This window comes from Anopheles nili, chromosome 3, assembly GCF_943737925.1.
Source record: "Anopheles nili chromosome 3, idAnoNiliSN_F5_01, whole genome shotgun sequence".
Classification (NCBI taxonomy): Eukaryota; Metazoa; Arthropoda; class Insecta; order Diptera; family Culicidae; genus Anopheles; species Anopheles nili.
The window spans coordinates 4,098,591-4,120,735 of NC_071292.1; the positions used below are offsets into that span (position 1 = coordinate 4,098,591).

The 22,145-nt window shown below is 40.7% G+C and overlaps 5 protein-coding genes across 5 annotated transcripts; 3 read left to right on the top strand and 2 right to left on the bottom strand.

Annotated features, from left to right (window-relative positions):
• Window positions 1-10: 10 nt before the first annotated feature.
• Window positions 11-1,688, bottom strand: LOC128725905 (cyclic AMP-dependent transcription factor ATF-7). Its single transcript, XM_053819679.1, has 2 exons — window positions 718-1,688; window positions 11-634 (listed from the first exon to the last, which is right to left on the bottom strand). The coding sequence occupies exons 1-2, from the start codon at window positions 1,686-1,688 to the stop codon at window positions 190-192; spliced, it is 1,416 nt and encodes a 471-aa protein (XP_053675654.1). The 3' UTR covers window positions 11-189.
• A 362-nt stretch (window positions 1,689-2,050) lies between these two features.
• On the top strand, window positions 2,051-3,271 carry LOC128727803 (2-oxoglutarate and iron-dependent oxygenase JMJD4 homolog). Its single transcript, XM_053821748.1, has one exon. The coding sequence runs from the start codon at window positions 2,051-2,053 to the stop codon at window positions 3,269-3,271; it is 1,221 nt and encodes a 406-aa protein (XP_053677723.1).
• A 67-nt stretch (window positions 3,272-3,338) lies between these two features.
• Window positions 3,339-4,646, bottom strand: LOC128725406 (alpha-methylacyl-CoA racemase). Its single transcript, XM_053819148.1, has 2 exons — window positions 4,539-4,646; window positions 3,339-4,457 (listed from the first exon to the last, which is right to left on the bottom strand). The coding sequence occupies exons 1-2, from the start codon at window positions 4,644-4,646 to the stop codon at window positions 3,420-3,422; spliced, it is 1,146 nt and encodes a 381-aa protein (XP_053675123.1). The 3' UTR covers window positions 3,339-3,419.
• Window positions 4,647-6,746: 2,100 nt separating this feature from the next.
• On the top strand, window positions 6,747-10,166 carry LOC128726689 (myb-like protein Q). Its single transcript, XM_053820510.1, has 2 exons — window positions 6,747-9,541; window positions 9,590-10,166. The coding sequence occupies exons 1-2, from the start codon at window positions 6,747-6,749 to the stop codon at window positions 10,164-10,166; spliced, it is 3,372 nt and encodes a 1,123-aa protein (XP_053676485.1).
• Window positions 10,167-15,164: 4,998 nt separating this feature from the next.
• Window positions 15,165-22,018, top strand: LOC128727655 (uncharacterized). Its single transcript, XM_053821591.1, has 9 exons — window positions 15,165-15,797; window positions 16,448-17,738; window positions 19,578-19,998; window positions 20,117-20,316; window positions 20,381-20,535; window positions 20,598-20,816; window positions 20,897-21,131; window positions 21,257-21,592; window positions 21,661-22,018. Exons 1-9 carry the CDS (start codon window positions 15,165-15,167, stop codon window positions 21,852-21,854), a joined length of 3,684 nt encoding a protein of 1,227 aa, XP_053677566.1. The 3' UTR covers window positions 21,855-22,018.
• Window positions 22,019-22,145: the final 127 nt, after the last annotated feature.

The window sequence follows — 22,145 nt, forward strand, 5'->3', positions numbered from 1 at the left end:
ATTTATTAAACCAATACTCCGAAGTTTTACTAGCAGTAAAAGAAACTTATATAGACAACTCAAAAATACAGCGTATTTATTATTGATTGAATATGCCCAAAACTACATATTCTAAGCACTACGCACGTTCCAGATACAGAAATGTATTGAAAGTTAAACCTTTACCAATTAATGTCTTAGTCCGTTGGCTCATGCATTTGGAATACTTCTTCCTAAGGCACATTCCGAAGATTCAGAAACTGCCGGCCCAACAGATCCTGCTGTTGGACCAATCACAATAAATATTGGCATTCTGTTAATCGAATGACTGTCAATGATATGCGAAGTAATCAAATGCTGCTGTGGCGAAGATATAGCATTCAGTTGCTGCTGTTGCTCGATGGAATTTAGTAGCAATGCTGCGGTTTGTTGTTGTGCTTCAATACTCATGGATTCCAGCGCTCCGCTGACGGTATTTGCAATTCCTGGGGATGTACTTTGTACCGTCACAGGGGCGTTTCTTCGCTCCCTTGAAACGGAGCAGTTACGATGTACATGCTTTAATTCCGCGAGTTCTGTATGAAGTCGTAAATTTTCATCTTCCAGCTCGATATTTCGCTTGTGCAGCTGATCTTGGCTTTCCTTCATCCGCACCCTGAATAAAAAAAAATGAAGGTTGATTCAGAACGTGTAATAACTTATAAGCATACATGTATCTTATTCTTATTGTCTGATTACCGATAGCGCTTGGCAGCCGCCTTCCAACGTTCGTGTTTTTGATCTGCCTGATTGTCAACTATTTTCGACAATTCGTTAGTTTTGGGAATTTTGTTTGAATTTTCCCTACTTTCCATTGCATTTTTTGATCTTTTTTTAAAAGCCGGGATTTTATTCGCAGCTTGTCCGTTGTCCCGCACCTTAATAAGATGCTCTTTTAGTTTTTCTTTCACTAGCGCAGGGGCCAAATCCACAGAAGAAGACATGCTGTCTAATGCCAGTGTTTTGTCCATTGACCCGGAGGGAATGATGACAAGTGGAATCGAATCATCCACTATCGGGGGCACACGAACGGGCGGTTTGGGTAGAATCTCCACCACGGCAGGAGTTTTTCGTTTGGTAGAAATTGTCCTTCTAAAATTTCTTTTTTCACTATTCAAGGGTGTTGGTATTATGGACTTAAAAGCAGAAACCATTTCCATGTTTTGTTTGTTGCGAGATGATACCTTATTTGTTTTTATTCTCGATCGCTGCTTAACAACACTGCTCTTGATAGCGGAAACAGCATCGTGAGAAACGCGGTTGATATTACTAGGGAATATGTGCGGAGTGTGCAGTGTTTCACCTTCACCAAGTCGACAACTAATAGCAGAAACATCCGTTTCAACGCGAGACAACTCAGTGGTAAACGATGGTTCGTTGTTTGTACCGGACTCTACAGCTCTACGAAATGTTTCGTCGAACGGATTTACCTTCTGTAGGTCTTCGAATAAGCCTACTTCCTCACATTTCCCGATCAATCGGGTTGGTGTGGGGGTTTGATCGGCGAATAAACCACCCGGACCTTTCAGCGGCATTTCCAAGTTCAAGCTTAGGTCGTGTTTTTTCGAATGTACATTCCCAAGTACTTCGCTGGAAAAGTTTTGCTTGCCATCTTCGATCTTGCACTGGAATGCATCCTTTGGGTCATCGGAATGAACTTGTTTCTCCATCGATAACTTGAACAGGATATTAAGACAAATTTCACGGAAATAAACAAAATCCTTTCCCTATAGAAGCCAATCTATTAAACGGGCAGGAACTCTTGTCTGCATTGTTTTAAATGATTTAGCCGAATGATTTATTTGTGAAAATATACTTAAATCTTTTTTTTATTAAAAGAGTGCGAAACACGAATGGTATTGTTTTGGTGTTGTATATTTGGCTCCGTATGTCAGCTGGGCAACTGACATGTATGACATAAGTCTATGCTAGAAGGCTCACTCGGAAACAAAAACACAGTGCTGTTTTCAATACTTTTGTTTGAAATCGTAACACAATTTTTTTGATATCAGATCATTTTCGTTAACTTTGAATGGATGAAATAGAAATTCTGTCTCAAACTTCAACCAATAGTGATACTATAAGCAATAATGAAGAAATCGAACGTGTATCCTTCAAAAACATTTCATACGATTATTTTTTTCATCGCTTTATGCAATGCAATCGAGCAGTTGTAGTCGAATCTGTTGCAGACGAATGGGAGTGCTACAAGCGCTGGATTGACCGCACAAAAGTACCACCCAGGCTCAACGTCACGTACCTGAAAGAGAAACTACTGAATGTTCCAGTACCGGTAGCCGATTGCGGAAAGCAGCATTATAATACGCACGAAAAAATCCAACTAGCTTTGTTCGATTTCTTGAATACTTGGGAAACGGAAGGAATGAATGATCATCAAACATCCCCGTTGGAACAGCGCGGACGATACTACCTCAAAGACTGGCACCTTCGTTCAGAGAAACCGGAATATAGTTTTTACCGGACTCCTGACCTTTTTGCATCCGACTGGCTGAATGAATACCTTGTTGAAAAAAGTATAGATGATTATCGCTTCGTGTACATGGGTCCAAAAGGTACGTGGACCGGGTTTCACGCAGATGTATTTGGATCGTATAGTTGGTCTGTGAATATTTTTGGACGAAAGCTGTGGTACTTACTTCCTCCAGGAGAAGAACAAAAATTACTAACTAGCTTTAAAAACCTACCCTTTAGTGTGACGGAAGAAGAACTTAAAAATGCCGGTGTAAATTTTTTCTCTATCCATCAAGAACCGGGAGAAGCAGTCTTCATACCTTCCGGTTGGTACCATCAAGTTCTAAATGTGGAAGATGCTATTTCTGTTAATCACAATTGGTTTAACGGTTGCAATGTTGCTATAATTTGGAACAATCTCCGAGACGCCTTGAAAGATGTGTGTCGTGAGATTGACGATTGTCGAGATATGGAAAACTTTAACGAACACTGTCAACTGATGCTTAAAGCCAGTTTTGGAATGGATTATACTGATTTCTTTTCTATTTTATCTTATATCTGTGATAAAAGATTATGTAATCTGCATGAAGGCAAAAATTTGGAACAATTTGATAAGTACGTTTTAGGAAAGCGACATTTGTTTTTCGATCTTATAGCCATACATAAATTGCTATCTGAGGCGATAGAAATGGATTATTTGACTTGTTATCCAAAATTACGTGACATGACTGTGGATTGTTTGAAAAAAATATGTTTAGAAAATATGTGTTTAAAAGATTGATTGTTGCATTGAATTGAAAGTAGCTTACAGCTGAACATTTTCATAATGTAAATATGTACACCTGGGAATAAACTACCTTTATTAAAAATCCGATAACCTTTATTTTAACAATATGCTATCAACTTGCATGAAGAAGTAGTATCTTCATTTACATCTTTGGTTTTTCGATAACTAGTACAACACCTTCTTCACATAGTTGGATAATTTCGTCGCGTACCAAGCCAATTTCAGTTAAAATTTTTTCAGTCATTTCAAACCCATTTTTTTCTGTTGTAGTCGCTCCCGTTCGGGCAGGAGTGCGGCTTAGTTTCGGTGCTGGTGATGGAACTAGCACATCATTTGTGCCGGTTTGTTGTTGGTCTACAAACATGTTTCGTTCTCGATTATGATTGTAAGATTTTACTTCATCAGGTGTTAGCACAGGGAATACGCATGCATCTTTATCGTTAAAAATGCACATCCATTCGTCACGAGTTTTTGATTTGAATGTGGACTCGAATAACTTTCGCCGGTCTGCTTCTTCCTCAAACTGTGACATATCGGGATCTAATTCCAGTCCTTCCAAAAGCTGACGATAAAATTTGTTTTCTATGGCACCAACGGACAGAAATTTTCCATCCTTTGTCTCGTACGTATCATAAAAATGTGCTCCTCCATCTAGGATGTTGTCACCGCGTTCTTTACCCCAAATTGGAAGATTTTTTGAGCGATACAACCAGCTTCCAATGTAGGCCGCCCCTTCTACCATGGCGTGATCAACGATTTGGCCCTTTCCAGAACTGTGCCTTTCTATGATTGCTGCCAGAATGCCAAACGCACACATTAATCCTCCTCCAGCGAAGTCAGCCAGTAAATTCATTGGAGCGGTTGGTTTATTTGATTTTCGGCCCAGCATTGAAAGCACTCCAGAAACCGCGATATAATTTATGTCATGTCCAGCACGAAGAGCATGAGATCCAGTTTGCCCGAATCCCGTCAATCGAGCGTAAATCAATTGTGGATTGTCCTTAAGAAGAACTGTAGGTCCCAGCCCAAATTTTTCCATTACACCTGGTCTAAAAGGTTCTATCAACACATCTGACTGGCGACACAAGGAACGAATTACATCTATGGCTTTCGGTTTCTTTAGGTTTAGAGCAATAGATCGTTTTCCTCCTTGAAGCACATCCAAAACGTTTTGAGGATTCTTAACAAATATAAATTTTAGACTATGTGAGGTATTTGTTGGGTATGTGTATTAGGTTTTGTAATATTTCCAAGGATTTACCATGTCAATCCGTGTAACGATCGCTCCAAAATCTGCAAGCAGCATTCCGCAAAACGGTCCCGGGGCAAGTCCAACAAACTCCACGACCTTTAATCCTTTCAAAGCCATGACGTACTTCTTAGTTTTACTTCTACTAGAATAATAATATATACATATAATCCACAATCAGTTAATTTCATCTAATCTAAAATACCTACTCTCTTTAAATGCGATATTGAGCCTTTAGGAATGGAAATATCTTACACGTCAAACTATTCAATTTCAAACCTACGCAAATATGGGTTTTGGTTTTTCTTGAAAACGACCATCAAAACATTGAACTCTTGTTACGGACTTTGATTTGAACAGTGCCATACAAAAATTGATCTTCAAATCAACTTTATCAAAGTTCTTAATTAACCAACAATTTGTTTGTTAAATATATTGCTATACACGCTTATACTACTATTACCAGTAATGTATAATAAGCACAATCATAGTATGTTGTAGCTAAAGATAGTTTTTGCAAAAAATGCTTAAATTTTTTCACGTTTTTCGTGCTATAAACGAAAATATCATTGATAAACAATTGTAAATGTCAATACTCGTTTCCGAAGAGGCGGTTGACGCAATATCTGTGTTTTATGAAAGAAAACTATATTGTTTAGAACATACCATGTGCAGAGCATTTGAAACACTTAAGAATGTAGTGATACTTAAGATTAAGTATTATAGTAATAATACCGTACGTATTACGAATAAATGAAAATAAGAAATAATCAAAATGCGCGGAATGAGCCCACTGTCAAGAAAAATGACAGAGAGCATAACTCACGCACATTGCTTCATTTATGCGTACACGCGAAGGCTTCAGCGTGTGTGTGTGTGTCAGAGAAAAAATTCCACAGCGCGTTTGATTGTTTCGGGCAGATTGTTCGTCCTAAATTTCGTTTTATTTTTATTTACTTTAGTTACATTAAATTTAAGTTTTCTTAGTTCGAACGCATTATTATCGTTGATGGTCACGTGTTAACTGTGGAGTGCGTATACGATTTCTTTTTGTTACGGTTCAGTTGCACGATTTCGTCAGTTCCTGCTGAAGGGCTTTCTTAGTTTTCGCGCTGTGTTGTATGTTTCATCCGTTGTGTCTTCTTCTTTTTTTGGCGGAGGGAGAGTTAAAGTGCTGACCTCGCATGAGAGGATCGCTGTTGGTGAAGTGGCGGTCATAAAAATCGTAATAACTGGCAAAGAAAGCGAAGCGGAACGGGAATCTTGTAAATGCAAATTCCCGTACATAATAGCAGTGAGCGAGCGTGCATCGTCAGCAAAGCGTTGTTTGGTTGTCTCTTTGGAGCGTCATCTATCTTCATACAGGAACGAAGCTCGGTTTGCTCCTTTTGTTTATAGATTTAATGACAAAAGAAACCGAAAATCCTCCGGCGCTGCCGCTCAAACGGTCTTTACATGTTGAAGAGAGTCGTTGACTGTATTCCCAACTGCTACAGTATCGAGGAAAATCATCAAATAGTGCAACGAAATGCAATGGCCCAAGACATACAGTAGGCTACCTAGGCCGTTCTAGTGTTTGAAGGTAAAATATCTCTTTCCACGAAGGAAGCAGAGCAAGTGGACGATAACAATTTTTACCCTTATTTCAGATCGTCGAACGTGGAGAGTTAATAATGTGAAAAACGCTTTTACCGTGCTGGCGAAACTTGTGCCTTATCGTTCATTAGCAAAATCAGCAATAACACCATCTACTACAGCAGACTGGGTGTACAGAAACTGTCACAATGTTGAAATGGAAGATGTATGATTCAATAATCTCAAGCGTAGCAGTTCATTGTGCTGTACGTTTCGAGCAAATTTCCTGCTATATTATTAGAGGGTACTTTGACGTACTTTGACGAATGATGGATGGATTGCATTTGTCAATGAATCATTCACGATCGACAAACATTGAAATAACGAACGAACGAACACTCATGTCTTCACAGATAGTGGTGTGAGGTGAAACAAAGATAAGCATTAGCAGCACCCTGATAACAGCACTAGATCAAGAAGAAGGAAAATTGAAAAGTAAGCGGTGTAATAGGGTTGCAAAAGCCGAGTACAGTGGAAAAAAGCGCTACTAGTTATCACCAGTAGCATAAAAATCGGAAAGGGGACTACTAATCGGTAATTAGTTTCGTGAGCGTGTGATCAGATTGATTTTGTGGGCGAAAAACAATGGGCGATGCGAAAGTAAAACCACAACCCTTTTTTGGGACACCGTCTCACCATCATCATCATTCTACTCATATAAATGCGAGTCACGAACTACCCTCTGGAACAACATCGAAGGCAACCCCATCAGCACCTATGGCATCAGCTGTAATGGAGCCTAAACATGCTACCAGTGGGCTGATTGGCAGTGGAAGCGCTCAGCAATCGACGAAAGAAGCTATGGCAGTGACAGCTGGCGGACTGACTGCTGGATGCATTACTGTTAAGGATAAGAACTCCTCTAGTTTGAAATACGAGCAACTAAAGCTCCGAAAACAGGAGCTGGAAAAACGACTAAATGAAAAATATAGCCAGTTGCAACAAGTCAAACGAGAGGAGGCACAGTTGATTGGGATGTACCCAAGTGATTTTAGTTGTGGGATTGGTCCATCCAACTCATCCGACGGATTAAACGGTACATCAGGGTCTGTTGGCGGATCAGCTAGTAGTAACGGAATAGCACCGACATTGAGACGTAAAATTGGCACCAGTTTTAAACTGCCAGAAAATCTGCTTAACAATAAGGAAGATGATATCAACAAATTGTTGTTAGAGAAACAAATACAACAACAAATATCGGAGGCGTCACTACGGCTTGCAAATGATAGTGGTCAGCCCAAATCGGTTCGCAGAACGCACAAACAAAATTTTGAAATGGCACAACAGAAACTACTAGCGATAAACCAAAATTTGAGTGTGCTCAAAAAACGCCAACAACAGCAAAAGGAGCAACAGCAGCAACAACAAAAGGAACAACGTCAACAACTTCAACAACAAGGACAGCATCTGAACGACCATAAACTAACGGCAAGGGATGATATTGATTTACATAAAACTGCTCAGGCAAACAGATTTCGTTCGAACAGTAACAGTAGTAGCATGTTAATACATCTGTCAGAGAGAAGAAACTCTGTGAAATCTAACACCTCTTCTAACGCTTCCGGTAGCATTGTTGGACATCATCTCTTACAACATCAACATCATCAGCAACAGATGCTACAAGTTCAGATTCCTGGGGGACACTATCATCTCTCCCAGCAGCAAGTGAATCATCAAAGTCAACAAATATCTCCATATTCAATACATAGCGGTATCATTCCGTCCGGTTCGCAGAGCATGACGTCCGCTGCCTCGGCTGCAATGATATCACAGCTCAGCATGTTGCGCCAACGAGCCCGGACGGATAGTTTCCCCGGGATCGCAAATAGCTACGAATCCGTATCAGCTGGTTCCGGCACGACGGAACCCAACTTAAAAATATCCCCACTAAGCGGGAGTGGGAGCATTGCGAGTGGTGGCAGTGCTAATCATCAGCAATCCTCCACCGTAAGCCATCATCATGTGCATCATCACCACCACCAAATGGGCCCAGGTCCGGCAAGAATGAATAGGCTGATTCAGCAACAAATAGGAGTTAATTATAGTCCTCCACTAGCCTCCGGAAGTAGCACTACTACAGGATATGTCCTTTCACCAACAGCAATAGGAGCATCGCCTAGCGGCAGCATTGGAGGGCAGGCGTTCGTTTATGATGCGAAGGTCATCTCAAGGCTTCAAGGCGGTGGCAACGTTAATAATAACCCTCGTTCACCTCAAGTTCCATCATCGTCGTATGGACCTTCATTTAACGATCAAAACCACTGTCCCAACACGATGCTCGGTAGAAGTCAAAATGGTACCGTGGTTACAGGGCATGATTATGGAGATCAGGACATTTCCATAGCATCTGTTCCAGCCGGCTTGGGTGGCTATTGGATGACGCTGGAGAGCGGAGAGAAGATTTGGTGCCCGGTAGACAATCGGCAGTTTTCAAGTCTGGATCGTAAATCACAAAGTGGCGGCGCCGGAGGTAGTATGAAACTGTCCAGAACAAGCACCAAACTGAGCGGAAACAGCGGCAAGTCATCCAGTTATTTTGCTACAGCGGGCCCTACCGTTAAATCGTCCTCGTTAGGTAACTTTCAGGAGCACATTGGAAAGCCGATGTCGCAGGACGACAATGAATCGATGACATCCGTACAACCTGATGCGATTTCTGTCACGTCTGGGTCAAGTGAGCATAAAAAGAGAGAGAAAGTGTGGCGAGAAACATCTCTCGATAGCCCGATAGTGAAACAAAAAGCACTACCACCTGTACCATCAACAGATCAAATGTCTCCTTCGTCGATCGGTAGTGGTCATTTGATAATTTCTCCACAAACACCGATTACAGTTCAAACTCCTCCCTACGTGTCGACGACGATGAATTATCCGCCTACCACACCGCTACACATCAATACAAACGTTTCTGGTTACAGTGGACAATATTCGCCCTTACTGTTGTCTCCACAACATATGCGATATTGTGAGCAACGACAACAGCAGATCATTGAACAGCAACGGCAAAGGATAAAACAGCAACAGAGATCAATGACGGAAGAACAACTAAAGCAACAATTTCAATGCTCTAGGCAAAACGAGCCTATCTCTTCTGCGAGCAGCAAGCAATTGATCCTGTCATCGATCGGAGCAACTACGACAACTACTGATGCATATTACAATGGATATTCTCATCAACAACTGCCACAGGAGCAACAAATCCTGCCTCACTATCACTCTCGGCATCAACAACATCCTCCACCTCCTCCGTTGCCGCCGCAAAATCAGCATCATTATCAGCATTCTCTTCATCATCAGCAACAGCAGCACCAGAGTCGTTTGCAGCATCCTCCTTCCTCGCCACCGCAGCAAGTAGATCTCTTGTCACATTCGTATACCCAGTCTTTAGCCGATGTACCCAGTGGTAGAATTGTTTCACCATCTTTAAGTCACCATCGTTTATCACAGCTTCATCAACACCATCAACAGCCGCGTCAGGACGCTGGTTATTATCCCCATGCTCTCCATTTATCCAGCACGCTCTCCTCGCGCCATCCTGATCTCGTCATATCGCCAACACTTTCGCAAACATCATCGCACACGCTCACCTCACCCTCATCGACAACTGTTGTACAGGCATTACCAGTCGTTGGCGGTCTCGAAGACAATGGAATTGCTGAGGCATCGTCTCCGTCGTCTTCCAGTAAAGCGCCACCATCTGATATTCTGATGGAATCACCAAAAAACATGACCGTTGTGCAGCAAGGAAAGATTATGCCTTATAAGGAAGTGACGAAACCTTTTGAGATGTCTGATTTTTATAAATACTCTACGAAATACAGGCAAAAACAACAGCAGCAGCTTCAGCAACCATCTCCATCAGAGGTGAGTAGTCCAGAGAACCACGATTGTGAGGCAAACGGATCGTCGACGATGGGACCGCAGGCTGGTGATGGAATACATAAAGGTGTTTATCAGCCACCTAATCGTTCAATTTGCCAGCCGATTGTAAATAACTACAATTAAGCGATAATGATGCAGAATATGAGAGGCATGCATAGAAGCAAACATAAAGATTTCAAAGTTAACGTAATAATAGTTGATCATAAGTTACAAGGGTTATATTTTAGCTCTGGATGTAGCTCCTCAAAAACTCCATGACCAATAAGAATTTTATACAAGCTCATACTTTATACTGAGCTCAATTTAAAATATCCGCACTATTGTAACTGTTGTGCGTGTGTTACAGGGCTTTCGGTTCCTACCGTCTCCCAAGCTACCATCATTGCTTGCCTGCTTCTTTTCTTAATTGTGATCGAAATCAGTTTGAACGCTTTGTCTCCCTTCTGCCCTTATCGGCGTCTTTTTGTTTACTGATAACATGTTTCGTTTCCACCTAATAACGGTCTTCAGACATTGGATGTATTCGTATATTTGAACTTTTTGTTTTATGTTATTTTTTTTTATATCAGTCTTCTCCACATTTCTTGTGATTCGAGTAAGATTATGAGGACGAAGAAAAAACAAAAATATATAATTCATGTTGGTTTATGTGTTGAATAGAGAGCTAATTGACTCATTGTATAAATATCTATTCATGTAACTTTTGTATCTATGATTGCTGTTTTATTCCTTATGCAATATTTTGCCTTTAAAGAGTTTTTCTGTTCTTTCAGTTTAAAGCATATTAACTATCTGGAATAGATCGCGCGATGAAATCAGTTGAGATAGGGTTTTATTCGCCACAATGTGGCGGCAGCCACTGGTTTTGTTAATTATATCAAGCAAAGACAAAAAATAGACTGGTTTTTTCATTCCTTATCTTCTCGGTAGCCAATTAATGGAACAAAAGATTACTTAGTAGAAACACGTAGAAATGATAAAATTCAAAACTACAGCGTACCAAATAGCAAATGAATCATTTATCAAGAATATTCTTCACTTTCAAAGGGCACTTTACTGTGAGGAAATTATTTCTTCATTGAAGAAAGGAACCATACATCTGACAGATCTAAAGGACACACACTCGGTAAGACTGAAAAAAGGAAACTATTCAAGTGTAACCGTGTCCTGACATAGATCTTTCTTAATACGATCTTATAGTGTTCCTTTGGTTTCTTACATACAAGACTTACAACAGCATTGTAGTTTTTTTTTCTGTTTCTAAACAAAAACAACGATAATACATTTTAAAATTTATTATAAGACTTGCATCACACGACAAAGAACACAACGAGATATGTGTCCACAGATGTTTGAGTTTTTTTTATCGTTAAATATGCCGTACTTCATTGACTAGCGGAATCAGCAATTTATCCCCGAGAGACCTTTTTTGGTACGGCGATAGTTCTCACGAACAAAGGATTGGATATTTAAGGAAGGAATCGTAACATTGTACCTTCTATAGGAATTAGACATATTGAGGGTGTTCCCCCGAATAAGGATTTATTAAGCTAGCTCGTTAAACATTTGGCATACTTGATTGCAATTCCAAGCCATTATCTGGAATATACCGTAACGATAAATGTGTATTGTGCTGGATACGCATGCTAAAATCTTCCATAAAGTAGTTTAATCAGTTAAGTTACGGTTTATACAACGTGTTGTTACTCGTATTGTATATTGTATGGTCGTATAGGAAAACAAACGAAGCTATTAGCCTCATGCACAGCAATTCGTTAATCTAATTTTGATACAAATGATAGACATAAAGTACGTAGAATAATAGACACGCAGTAAACGTAGAAAATATTATGTTATTGTTTGAAAGTGTGAGCTTGAAAGTAAAATGTGAGCTAAGTCTTAAATGATAAGAGAGGTGATAAACATTTGCAAAATAGAATATTGTAGTATTGGCGGATATATACGAAAGTTTTTCTCGTATGTTAAGAATGAATGCAGTTTATTGAAAAATAAATGAAATTTTTGCATACATTGTGTGTATCGAATTTTGAGGGTCAAATGTGTAAACGAAAGAAACTATAATTTCTTGACAATCCTAACACCATTTCAAATATGCATAAATAGGACTATTTGAATATGCAAAGGCTTCACAATATTAACACATTTCTAAATTAGGATTTATCTGTTCGTCTAAATTTTTCTGATTGAAGAAGGGGAGTTGGGAGTTGGTAAGCAAATGTAATGCAGAACCATTTATATTCTATTTCATTCATTCGCGTACACTGTGAAATAAACTTGACAGTTTATACGTAAACAGTACCGTGGACTTCGAAGCTTGCGCGGATAAAAAACTAATGGTGCATAATTTAAAATCTCAAATTTTGCAATTATGTCTCTTTTAATAGAAAATAAGAAAAAACTTCTACATTTGAAAATAACAAAATAGTAAAGAGTAACATGTAAACAAGTGTTCTATGGTGTTTGAATATTCAGTGGTGGAAGAAGGGAAGGGGTAAACACAGTTTCAGCCTAACGGTAAATGTCAGACAGGTGTCATTCACTTAGTGCCAGAGTGAACGATGTAATGTTTTCTTTTCCAATTGAGCCCGAAAACAGTATGTAGAAGATTTGCGTGCGATTCTTTAAATTGAAAGTGCATATCCTACTTGTACGGCCTATTAATTTATGTATTTATGTGACTGCAACGATGTTGTTAATGTGTTATCTTCTGACTCAGCGATATGTATCGTTGTTTGCGTCAAAAACATTTTTGTTTTGCACTATTCGGTCGAATGTGATGAAGTGATGCAGCAGTGCAATTGTGAAGCTATCGTTTTTGTCGATTGAATGGCACGACATTCCTCTATGGAAACCTGCAATATCAGTAACTGTGACAATATCAGCAACTAGCAGTATTTGCCACAACAGTACCAAGGGCAGCAGGGGAGAGCGTTAATCCCAGTAAAAAAATCGAGTGATCTTAGGAGTATGCTAAACTACTACCAATACCCATACCTTGTAGTACTACGCGCTGGAAATGTCCCTGACTGTATCATGTTTTCAAGACTCACTTAAATTAACTACGTTCGTTTATCTACAATTATCATTTGTTTCTCATTTGATATTAGTAGTGGCAAAGGCGTTCGCTCGCCGCACTCCAGCCATTCGACAGTAGTAATTGTGTAGTCATGTAATCGTCGTAGTAAGCTGTGTTGCATTTGCTCCGTATTGTTTTCCAATTTGAAAATTGAATCTTGGATGCATGTTAAGAACGCGCGTGCCTAGTGTATGCTGATCGATATTAGTGTGCTGTGTTTATTTTGTTGTTGCATAGATAGCAATTTCCCGAAAGCAAGTGTAGTGAATACTTTACAATAAAGAAGCAATTTTGTGGCTCATGTTCATCCATGTTTCGGCAATAGATATAATAGAAAAATGGCTCTTATGTGCCTCTTTTGAGCAATAACCTGAATGGCGGTGTTGAGATTGAGTCATCCTTATAATATGAGAATTTTGAAGTTCTAGCTAGTTCAGCTAAGATTAATGAACTAAAAATCTTTCCACTTCACTGTTAGTTTCTATTCTGGTAGAAACAATGCATGTTTTATAGACATAAAACTATCCAGTCTTTTGTTATTTCTATTATAATCCATTGAGTTACGATACAGCATCATGTTTTGATTGCAAATGCGGTTCTTGGTTATTTAATTGTAAATGCTTATTGTGCTTAGCTAGTAGGAACGCTATAATGTCTTTCTGATTACCTCCGGTGGTTTCTTCCAAAGTCAATTTGGTGTTTTTTGCCAGACTTGTTTCATTGTTTCATTCATTGATACGGAAAACGATTCTCTCCAACATTGCCCAAATGACCTTCATGACCGTGGCACAGTCCTCTTGTTTCCTTTCCTCCCATGCCACCCACCAGATACGTATTGCATTGTGCCAGCGTGAGTCATCTTCATCGTAAAAAAATAGTGTCGCAAGGTTCCCATACAACACGTTGGCGGTTCCACGTTAAGATACAGATACACGATAGCGTAACAATCCGCTTGCTAATGCACGGAAGCAGTCATTGAAAACATCGGAACTGGCGCAAAACTCTCTCTTGAAAACCCTATAATAAACGCAATGGAGAGAGAGAGAGAGAGAGAGAGAGAGAAATTAAAAGTGAAACGGATCAAAAAAGAGCTTGGTAAGAGAATGAGAGATATTACAATGCCAACAACAAGGAACAAGGATTACATCGTGCGCTCGTTACCATACCCTACTACCGTGCTAACGGTGTTGTTATTATAAAAGAAGATTCTGCAGTTCAACATAACATGCATCATAAATACTTTCTATTTTATCATCTTTATGCTTTCACTTTTTTCTCTGCTTTGAAAATTTCAATCTACTTTATAAATGCAGAAAAAGAAGTATTACAGTTGAAGTTGTTATCCCATCGACCGTGTCGTATGATTTTTTGCTCGTAATCCTCCATACCTAGTCGGGTCACATGTGTATTTTATTTATTTACTATTTGATTTTATCTGTAATGTTCATAATAATTTTTCGATGCTTTTAGGCTGTTGTTTATTTCATCTGATATCCTGCTCGCAGTTTTCCGTTTGAGATGGATACTAGTGATGTGCCGGTAGTTGTTATCGCGTGAAAGCAATATGATGTTTACTACCGTGCAAGAGACCGCCCGTTGCTGATCGGAAGGAGAAGGGATAGTATCAGCACCAACTGTAGCAACAACGAAAAATTGCGGAGATTGAAAACACTCTTATATATATATGCATACTCCAGTACGATAATATCGCGACGGAATCAAGCTCGGTGAAACCCGACAAGGAATGATCCTTCCAGTCGCAATTATATATCTGTGATACACGACCTAGGGAGCTCGATAGTCAAAAGCGTGCAGCACAAACATACAATGGTTTCGGGTTCAATTCTCGACTGAGCCTCCCCCGTACGCAGGACTGACTATCCGGCTACGTGAAAACTCCTAGTTATAGAGAGCCTTAACAAGAAGGCAGGCCTTAACCTTACAAGGGTTGTTGTTCCATTTAACAAGAAGAAGATTAACTACCGTCTCTTGTTTGATGCAAAAGCTTGGCATCATTTCACATAATGTCGATCGGTGGTAACACGTACGCCATCAGTAGGGAGCGTTTTCGAGCAAAGGTAGTAAATGTTCCTTTTGCTTTGGGAAGCTCCGTCGGGGGAGGTGGAGGAAGTGGAAGCAGCAGTAGCAGCCTTATGTCCGGCAGTGATCCATTCTCCACCGGATCATCAATTGTCACTGCGTCCGTGGATGTAGGAGCGACGGATGATAGAGTCGAAATTGAACCTGGCATGACGTTACAGATCATTGAGCAACCATCGAGTAAGATCGCTCTAATCAAGATCAAAGACTTTCATCGATCATCATCGACCATCCATAGTACCGGTGGGCCAGGCTCGACGCACGCAGAAATAGCAAATCACTACGAGAACCGAATCTTTCAATGCCAGGCGGCACACCTGCAACAAGTACCTTCCGACATATGGCCGTACATCATAGCAATATTGGATCCGCAAGAGCGCTGTGAATTTGCCAAGAAGCCCAAACTATTTGCCTCGGTCAAAGAACTTTGCCTCGGAGGCATAGTGCAGGTTTCCTGGCTGGCAAAGAATCGACATGTAACGTACGATTGTATTATACGCTACGTTGGGCCGGTACCGAAAATAGGACCTGGTTACTACTTTGGACTCGAGCTACTGGTAAAGCGTTTGTTCTTCCTAATGTTTAGGCTTAGTTATATGTCTCACTTGATACACTAACACAACTTCCAATGTTCTCATTTAATTTCACCATGCCCATTCGCTCGTATATTCCCCTAACTTTAAATTTGAAATAAAAAAACACCTACTCTTACCTTATTGCACTGCAAAACTCTAGGGGGGCTTCCTGTGAAAATTATCAAACATGGCAGCTCTACATCTAAGAGAATAAAATTTCGCACCAAATTAAAAAAAATTTCATGGTAATAGTAATCCATACACCATCGGCTTACCAGGTAAAACAGATATGAAATTTCAGCGTGTGATTTATCCTCTTCGTAGATATTTTCTCTTAAACATGTAACAAGTTATGCTTGGACATTTTTTTCCTACCTGCTTACGTTTATCCTCTATAACATTAGTTGTAAATAGCGTTAAACATGGTTGAATTTGTTGTATTTTTTCTTCTACAGCTTTGATTCAAAATTGTGTGTTTCATTTGCTTGAATTGGCGTTTGAAAAATTGTTCTAAAGTTGTGCTTGCCTTAAAATTGAAGTGCATATGGTACAAGATTCACCATCGCTTGTAAATCACTAGTATTTTATCTATCACGGTTTTTGTTCTTTCTGTTACGTTTTTGTCTGGTTAGAATTTGAAAAATGGTGAATCGCCACAAAAGGATGACATCGATTTCGTTTCCGATTACATGAACTGTGAGCCACGATTGGCACTATTTGTGGCAGCAAATTGGATCAAGTTTCCTGAACACGAGGCATCTGGCAAACAGCATCATCATAAGCGTAATCTGTTGGACAGCTTAGTGTGTGGTGCACGGGATCTTAATAATCGGTTCTCTCGACGAGCCAGTGGCAGCAAGCATTCGTCAGACGATTCGAGTAAAAGTGGTTTTCTCCGAGGTGGAAAGTCGTCCAATAGTGAATATCCGCCATACGCGCGATCCTACACTCCGGACCTGACGACCAGTGACGGAGGATCGAATCGAAAGTCAACCGATATTGCGGCGTTTTACGACAGCTTCAGTTGTCTGCAGATGGATCCGGCTGGAACTAAGCAAACGCAACACAAGAAAATGGCCGCCTCAATCTCTAGTCCCAATCTGTCCAAACAGGACAGCAGCAGTAGCACCGGAAGCTCTAGTCGTTATGTGAATAGTCATCCGATGGATAGCTACGGGGATGAATATCATCATTTTGTCGAACACAGCCAACACCAGCATCACCACCATCATCACCATTTGATTGATGAAGGCTGTCGTAGCTCGGGAAGGAGCTCACAAAATAGCTCGAACAACAGCACGTTAAAACATTCCAAGGTACGGTCGGGAAAGGTGGCTCGTGGGACCGGATCGAATTCGTCCGTCAACAGTGGTGGGGCAGGAAGCGGATACCATTCCGTCGGTAAGCAGAGCACTATCCTGAGCCTACCTGATCGCGACGTCGTAGTGATCGACTCCAACGAAATCGATGAAGCGATCAAGAGTGCTAGTGATGTTATCGTGGTTGATCCACCGCCAGTTCTCAGCCCGACCGAAAATCGCGAGGTGGAACTGATGGACCTGTTGAGCGGCAGTACCTGGCCAGCGGAAGCTGGTGAAGTAGCGGCTATTTTCTCAGCGAACAGCAGTGATAAGAAAACGCAAACTCCCGTGGCCTCTCTGGTGACGAGTAACAATTTGGCGGCTAGGACGAGTTACAATACCAGCAGCAGTACTAGCAGTAATAGTACAGCTAACAGCGGCTACAGTTACCATAGCCATAATGGCATCATGGCCGGTAGCCGTTACGAGCGGAATAAATCACTCAATCCTTTGGCACACATCGGAAACTCTAAGCCAGGCGAGCCAATTCCAATGTCACGAAAGACGAGATCGACAGCAAGCGATGTGAAGCCTGCCACAGTAGACGCGGCAACGATGACCAGTAAGTACTCCTGGGAATGTATTCATCCATTGATTGGGACCCATTATAAAGGGGATGCCATATTACGGAATAATAATTTAATTTTCGCTCGCGAAGCACAATGTACGCTACACATGCTAGACAGCTATGTTGAATATGTAGTTCAAAATACATTTGAATCGCGAGGCATCGAAAAAGTGAGATACAATTACAAGAATGAATTTGATGATAGCAGAAGAATCTAGTGCTTAGATAGTTAGAAACTATGAATTATTAGTATTCTATCTCCATGCTGGTGAGTTACCTGCGGATGACCAATTCATGCAAGCGGCGAAATTAACCAACCGCAAAACGTTCGAGTAAAGCAATCTATATTCATTCGTAAACAGACTGCGTTTGACGAATAACGCCGGCACGGATGAACATCCCTATTTAAAAATAGAACTATATATCACCGTGCACCGTCGGCTAACTCAGCTGCTCTCAGTTTCCGTTCCGTTGTTTTACGTTTAATTTCAGTAATCGCTTCTCGTTTTATGAAGTTAGCAATCTGTGTTGAGCAATACGAGTTGTTCTCAATAGAAACGTGCGAATTTCATCGAGATAAGAGGGGCAAATATAATATCGTTAGAGCATCGTGTATCCCTTTTTTTTCGGTGCAAGCGGCAAGCAATGCGAAAGACTGGAGGTTCTGATGTGATTGCATTTCTTGCAAAGTTTATGTTGCATTTACAATGTTCTTGCCCTGGTATACCGTCATAACATTCACGTGGTAATTTAATTGTTACTAAGTATCATGCGAGTATATTCTTCTATAGTGAAAAAGGATTTTAGATATATGTATCAGTGTAGCGTGATAAGGTGTGGTCAGAGAGAAAAAATAGGTACTTAGATACAAAACCTTTGAATCTGTGGCACGCGAGGTGGAGCTAGCATCCCAATCGGACCGAGAAACGATCGTTGACTCTAAAATAGCTTATGTCGCACGAGTAGCTGGGCATCTCGATCCGTGAATAGTTTTAGATGTGCGTATGCGCCATACTTACAGTGTGATGCGATCTGATTTGCAACGATCATTTGATCGATGTAATTCCTCGGATCATAAGTATTTTCCTTTGTTGTACGATAGAACAAAGAACGAACTTAAACCTATTGGAAAGAAAAGGCAATTGGTACAAGTTTTATTTTGGCCAAAAACCGATTTAGCTAAATCGTGAAGATGCTCCCGGATACTTATGATAAGGATTCGTTTGATGGTATCCCGCTAACTGTGCTGGAACATTTTGAATGGGAAAATGAAACTGAAACGGAACATCATTTAACAAGCAATAGGCAGGAAGGTTTGTGTTCTCAATGTTTTAATTTTGAAAACGAGTGTTGAGTGCTCTAGTGTTTCGTCCCGATTAATTGAATGTGTTTTCACTCTAATGTTTCCATGTTTTTAATAATATTTTGTTTAAATAAAATTTAGTTAAAAAACAGTGGGCATGTAAGACACTCTCTAACATCTTGAAGTTTTTGAAATAGAATTGATTATGTGCGAAATAATGCGCAATTACATGTATAATACGCGATGTTTTCCAAACGCTGTTTCGGATTAACATGTGTTGCAGACTTATTTGCTTAGCATGCCATGAATGAGTGGATGATCTCTTATCCGTGCTTGTCATGTATATCGAGTTAGCCTTGAAATAACAAATGCATCTTAAAATTACTAGTTTGTCATAATCTGCCAGGAAGGAAGGATAATGGCTTCACAAAAAAAACGACTTTTTTCCTTGCAACGAGTTTGCGTGTTTCTTTGGTCACTGATTTGCTTTGCAATCTATTCCGTTGTTAAAGTATTATTTCCTTACGCAGAGCTAAACGATGCTCCCGCCGGAGCGTTTTCCGCAGCCAATGGGTTTGGACCTGCAGGTTCCAATGGAAGCGATAATACGATATCCGCCGGCAGCGCCCTTATACCCCGGTTAGGTTCAATATCACCGGAATCGGATACTGGTGGACCGCCACCACCTTCATCACTGCAAGAGCTCCCGAATGATCCATCATTGGGCGTTGGTTCGATGGTGGAAGTTACACTCGATGCGTTTGATGGACCCGGGTCAACTACGGCGATGGCGACAGATCCGCTCTACTACGGTGTCATACGTTGGATTGGAACATTGCCAACATCCAGCGGTGGCGTGAACAATAGGAAGGTAATGGTAGGTGTCGAATTGGAAGACGAACCAATCGATCTCACGCTTGAAACGACCAACGGAATGCATCATGGCGTCAGGTAATTTTTGTTGCCCAGTACTACTGACGAACATCAACAGTTTGTAACAATTTCCAAAAAGTAGTACAACACTTTGTCGTCTACTAAAGCAGAATTGAACTGTTTCATGTTTGTGCAGGTTATTCAAATGCCAAGGTAATCGTGCAATATTTGTCCATACGAGTCAATGCAGTAGGGACCGACGTTTTCAGGATATACCACCTATGTCCCCGGGTACTTCGAGAGCAGTGCAGGCCACGTCCAGTGGTAACAAAGCAGATACCACCATGTTTGGCAAAGTTGACTGTCCTGTGGTAAAGGGAAGAGTGCCGCCGTTGAGTAAGTTGAAGTTTAGTTGATATTTGAATTGCTATTGAATAGACAATTAATTTGCCGTTTGCAGAAATTTTGAAACTCGAAGAACTGGAAGAAATTTGTGGCAAATTCAAGGGAATCCAAGGGCATCACAATTCCTGTTACCTTGATGCGACTCTTTTTGCTATGTTTACCTTTACTAGTGTGTTCGACACTTTGTTATTTCGACCTAAAGAACCTGAGGTATGAGTTCGATTGCTTTTTTTTTATCATCATTCCGCCATTCACGGTTTACTAAATTCCAGGACAACCCACAATACGAAGAGGTGCAAAGAGTACTACTTGAAGAAATCGTAAATCCTTTGCGCAAAAATCACTTTGTGCGGGCTGACCGAGTGCTTAAATTGCGCCAATTGCTCGATCGGCTGAGCTCCGTCACGGGATTGATGAGCGAAGAAAAGGACCCAGAAGAATTTCTGAACAGTCTGTTGGCACAGATTCTACGTGCTGATCCTTTTCTGAAGGTATGTATCGTATCGAAAACAACACACGATATTACACACTTGCAAGTAGGCTAAATGTAATCCCGCCAATCTTTTTACAGCTGAGTTCTGGACTGGATACCTTCTACTATCAGCTGTTTGTGGAAAAAGACGAACGACTTAATTTACCGTCTGTTCAACAACTTTTTGAGCAGAGCTTCTTAGCCTCCAATATAAAGCTGAAAGAAGTGCCATCCTGCTTGATAATTCAGATGCCACGGTTTGGCAAAAACTTCAAAATGTACCCACGGATCCTTCCGTCGCAGGTGCTTGACGTAACGGACATCATCGAGGATTGTAAGTGGACATACTGTGCATATTTTTCTCAACACGACTGTGCATATTGACATACTGTGCATATTGTCTTTTGACACGAAAAAGAATACGTGAAATTCATACATACCATTCGCTTTGTATTTTAGCTCCCCGTCAATGTTGGGTCTGTGGTAAGCTAGCCGAGTACGAATGTCGTGAGTGTTTTGGTAAAAAACAAAGCGAAGGCCTAGAAGGGACAGCTGTTTGCAAGAACTGTATAGATACCATCCATAACCACAACAAACGGGCGAACCACAAACCAGTGCCGTTGTCGGTGCCACAAGATTTTATCCCGATGGCGCCGCATTGTGAAGTACCTCGCCTGTACATGGAGCTCTTTGCGGTGGTTTGCATAGAAACGTCACACTATGTGGCGTTCGTTAAAGCCGCGTCTGGTCAGGATGCTCCATGGTGTTTCTTTGATTCTATGGCTGATCGAAATGGTAGAGTTGTAACTGATGACGGCAAAGCGTGTGACTAATGCATTGCCTACGTTTTCTTTTCTCCACAGGTGAGCAGAATGGTTACAATATTCCAAAAATGGTTCCGGTTCCAGACTTGCCACAATGGCTCACCGAAGAAGGTTCGCAGGCCTTGAATGAGGAAGCGGTGAACGATAAAATGTTACCTGAGCATGCAAAGCGATTGCTGTGTGACGCGTACATGTGCATGTACCAAAGCACCGACGTCATGATGTACCGATAATTGTAATTAAGCCGCTGTTTCTATAGCAACTGAATATATAAATTATATAAAGACCAACACGTTTGCAATCCTATAGGAAAGCACTGGTTCATGCAGTGAGTGTAAGCCATTCGAGTGACAGGAGTAGAAATAGTGTATAGCAATTACGGCTTAGAGTATCACGAAGTGGGCAAACATGACTTACATGTTCGTAGGGCGTTTATTCTAAATTGTTTCTATTTAATGCATGTGATCAATTACTAGTAAACACAACTTTTGTTTGTTTTACTGGTTATTGATTGTAAATTCATT

Excerpts from the sequence above, each read along its gene's own strand:
- LOC128725406 (XM_053819148.1), bottom strand. The coding sequence starts at position 4,646 with ATGGCTTTGAAAGGATTAAAGGTCGTGGAGTTTGTTGGACTTGCCCCG. Across the intron at positions 4,458-4,538 it reads TCGTTACACGGATTGACATG|AATCCTCAAAACGTTTTGGA; the intron begins GTAAATCCTTGG and ends ATATTTGTTAAG.
- LOC128727655 (XM_053821591.1), top strand. The coding sequence starts at position 15,165 with ATGTCGATCGGTGGTAACACGTACGCCATCAGTAGGGAGCGTTTTCGA. Across the intron at positions 20,817-20,896 it reads GTGCTGATCCTTTTCTGAAG|CTGAGTTCTGGACTGGATAC; the intron begins GTATGTATCGTA and ends ATCTTTTTACAG. Across the intron at positions 21,132-21,256 it reads AACGGACATCATCGAGGATT|CTCCCCGTCAATGTTGGGTC; the intron begins GTAAGTGGACAT and ends TTTGTATTTTAG.
- LOC128726689 (XM_053820510.1), top strand. The coding sequence starts at position 6,747 with ATGGGCGATGCGAAAGTAAAACCACAACCCTTTTTTGGGACACCGTCT. Across the intron at positions 9,542-9,589 it reads TTGTCACATTCGTATACCCA|TCACCATCGTTTATCACAGC; the intron begins GTCTTTAGCCGA and ends ACCATCTTTAAG.
- LOC128725905 (XM_053819679.1), bottom strand. The coding sequence starts at position 1,688 with ATGGAGAAACAAGTTCATTCCGATGACCCAAAGGATGCATTCCAGTGC. Across the intron at positions 635-717 it reads GCGGCTGCCAAGCGCTATCG|GGTGCGGATGAAGGAAAGCC; the intron begins GTAATCAGACAA and ends TTTTTTATTCAG.
- LOC128727803 (XM_053821748.1), top strand. The coding sequence starts at position 2,051 with ATGGATGAAATAGAAATTCTGTCTCAAACTTCAACCAATAGTGATACT.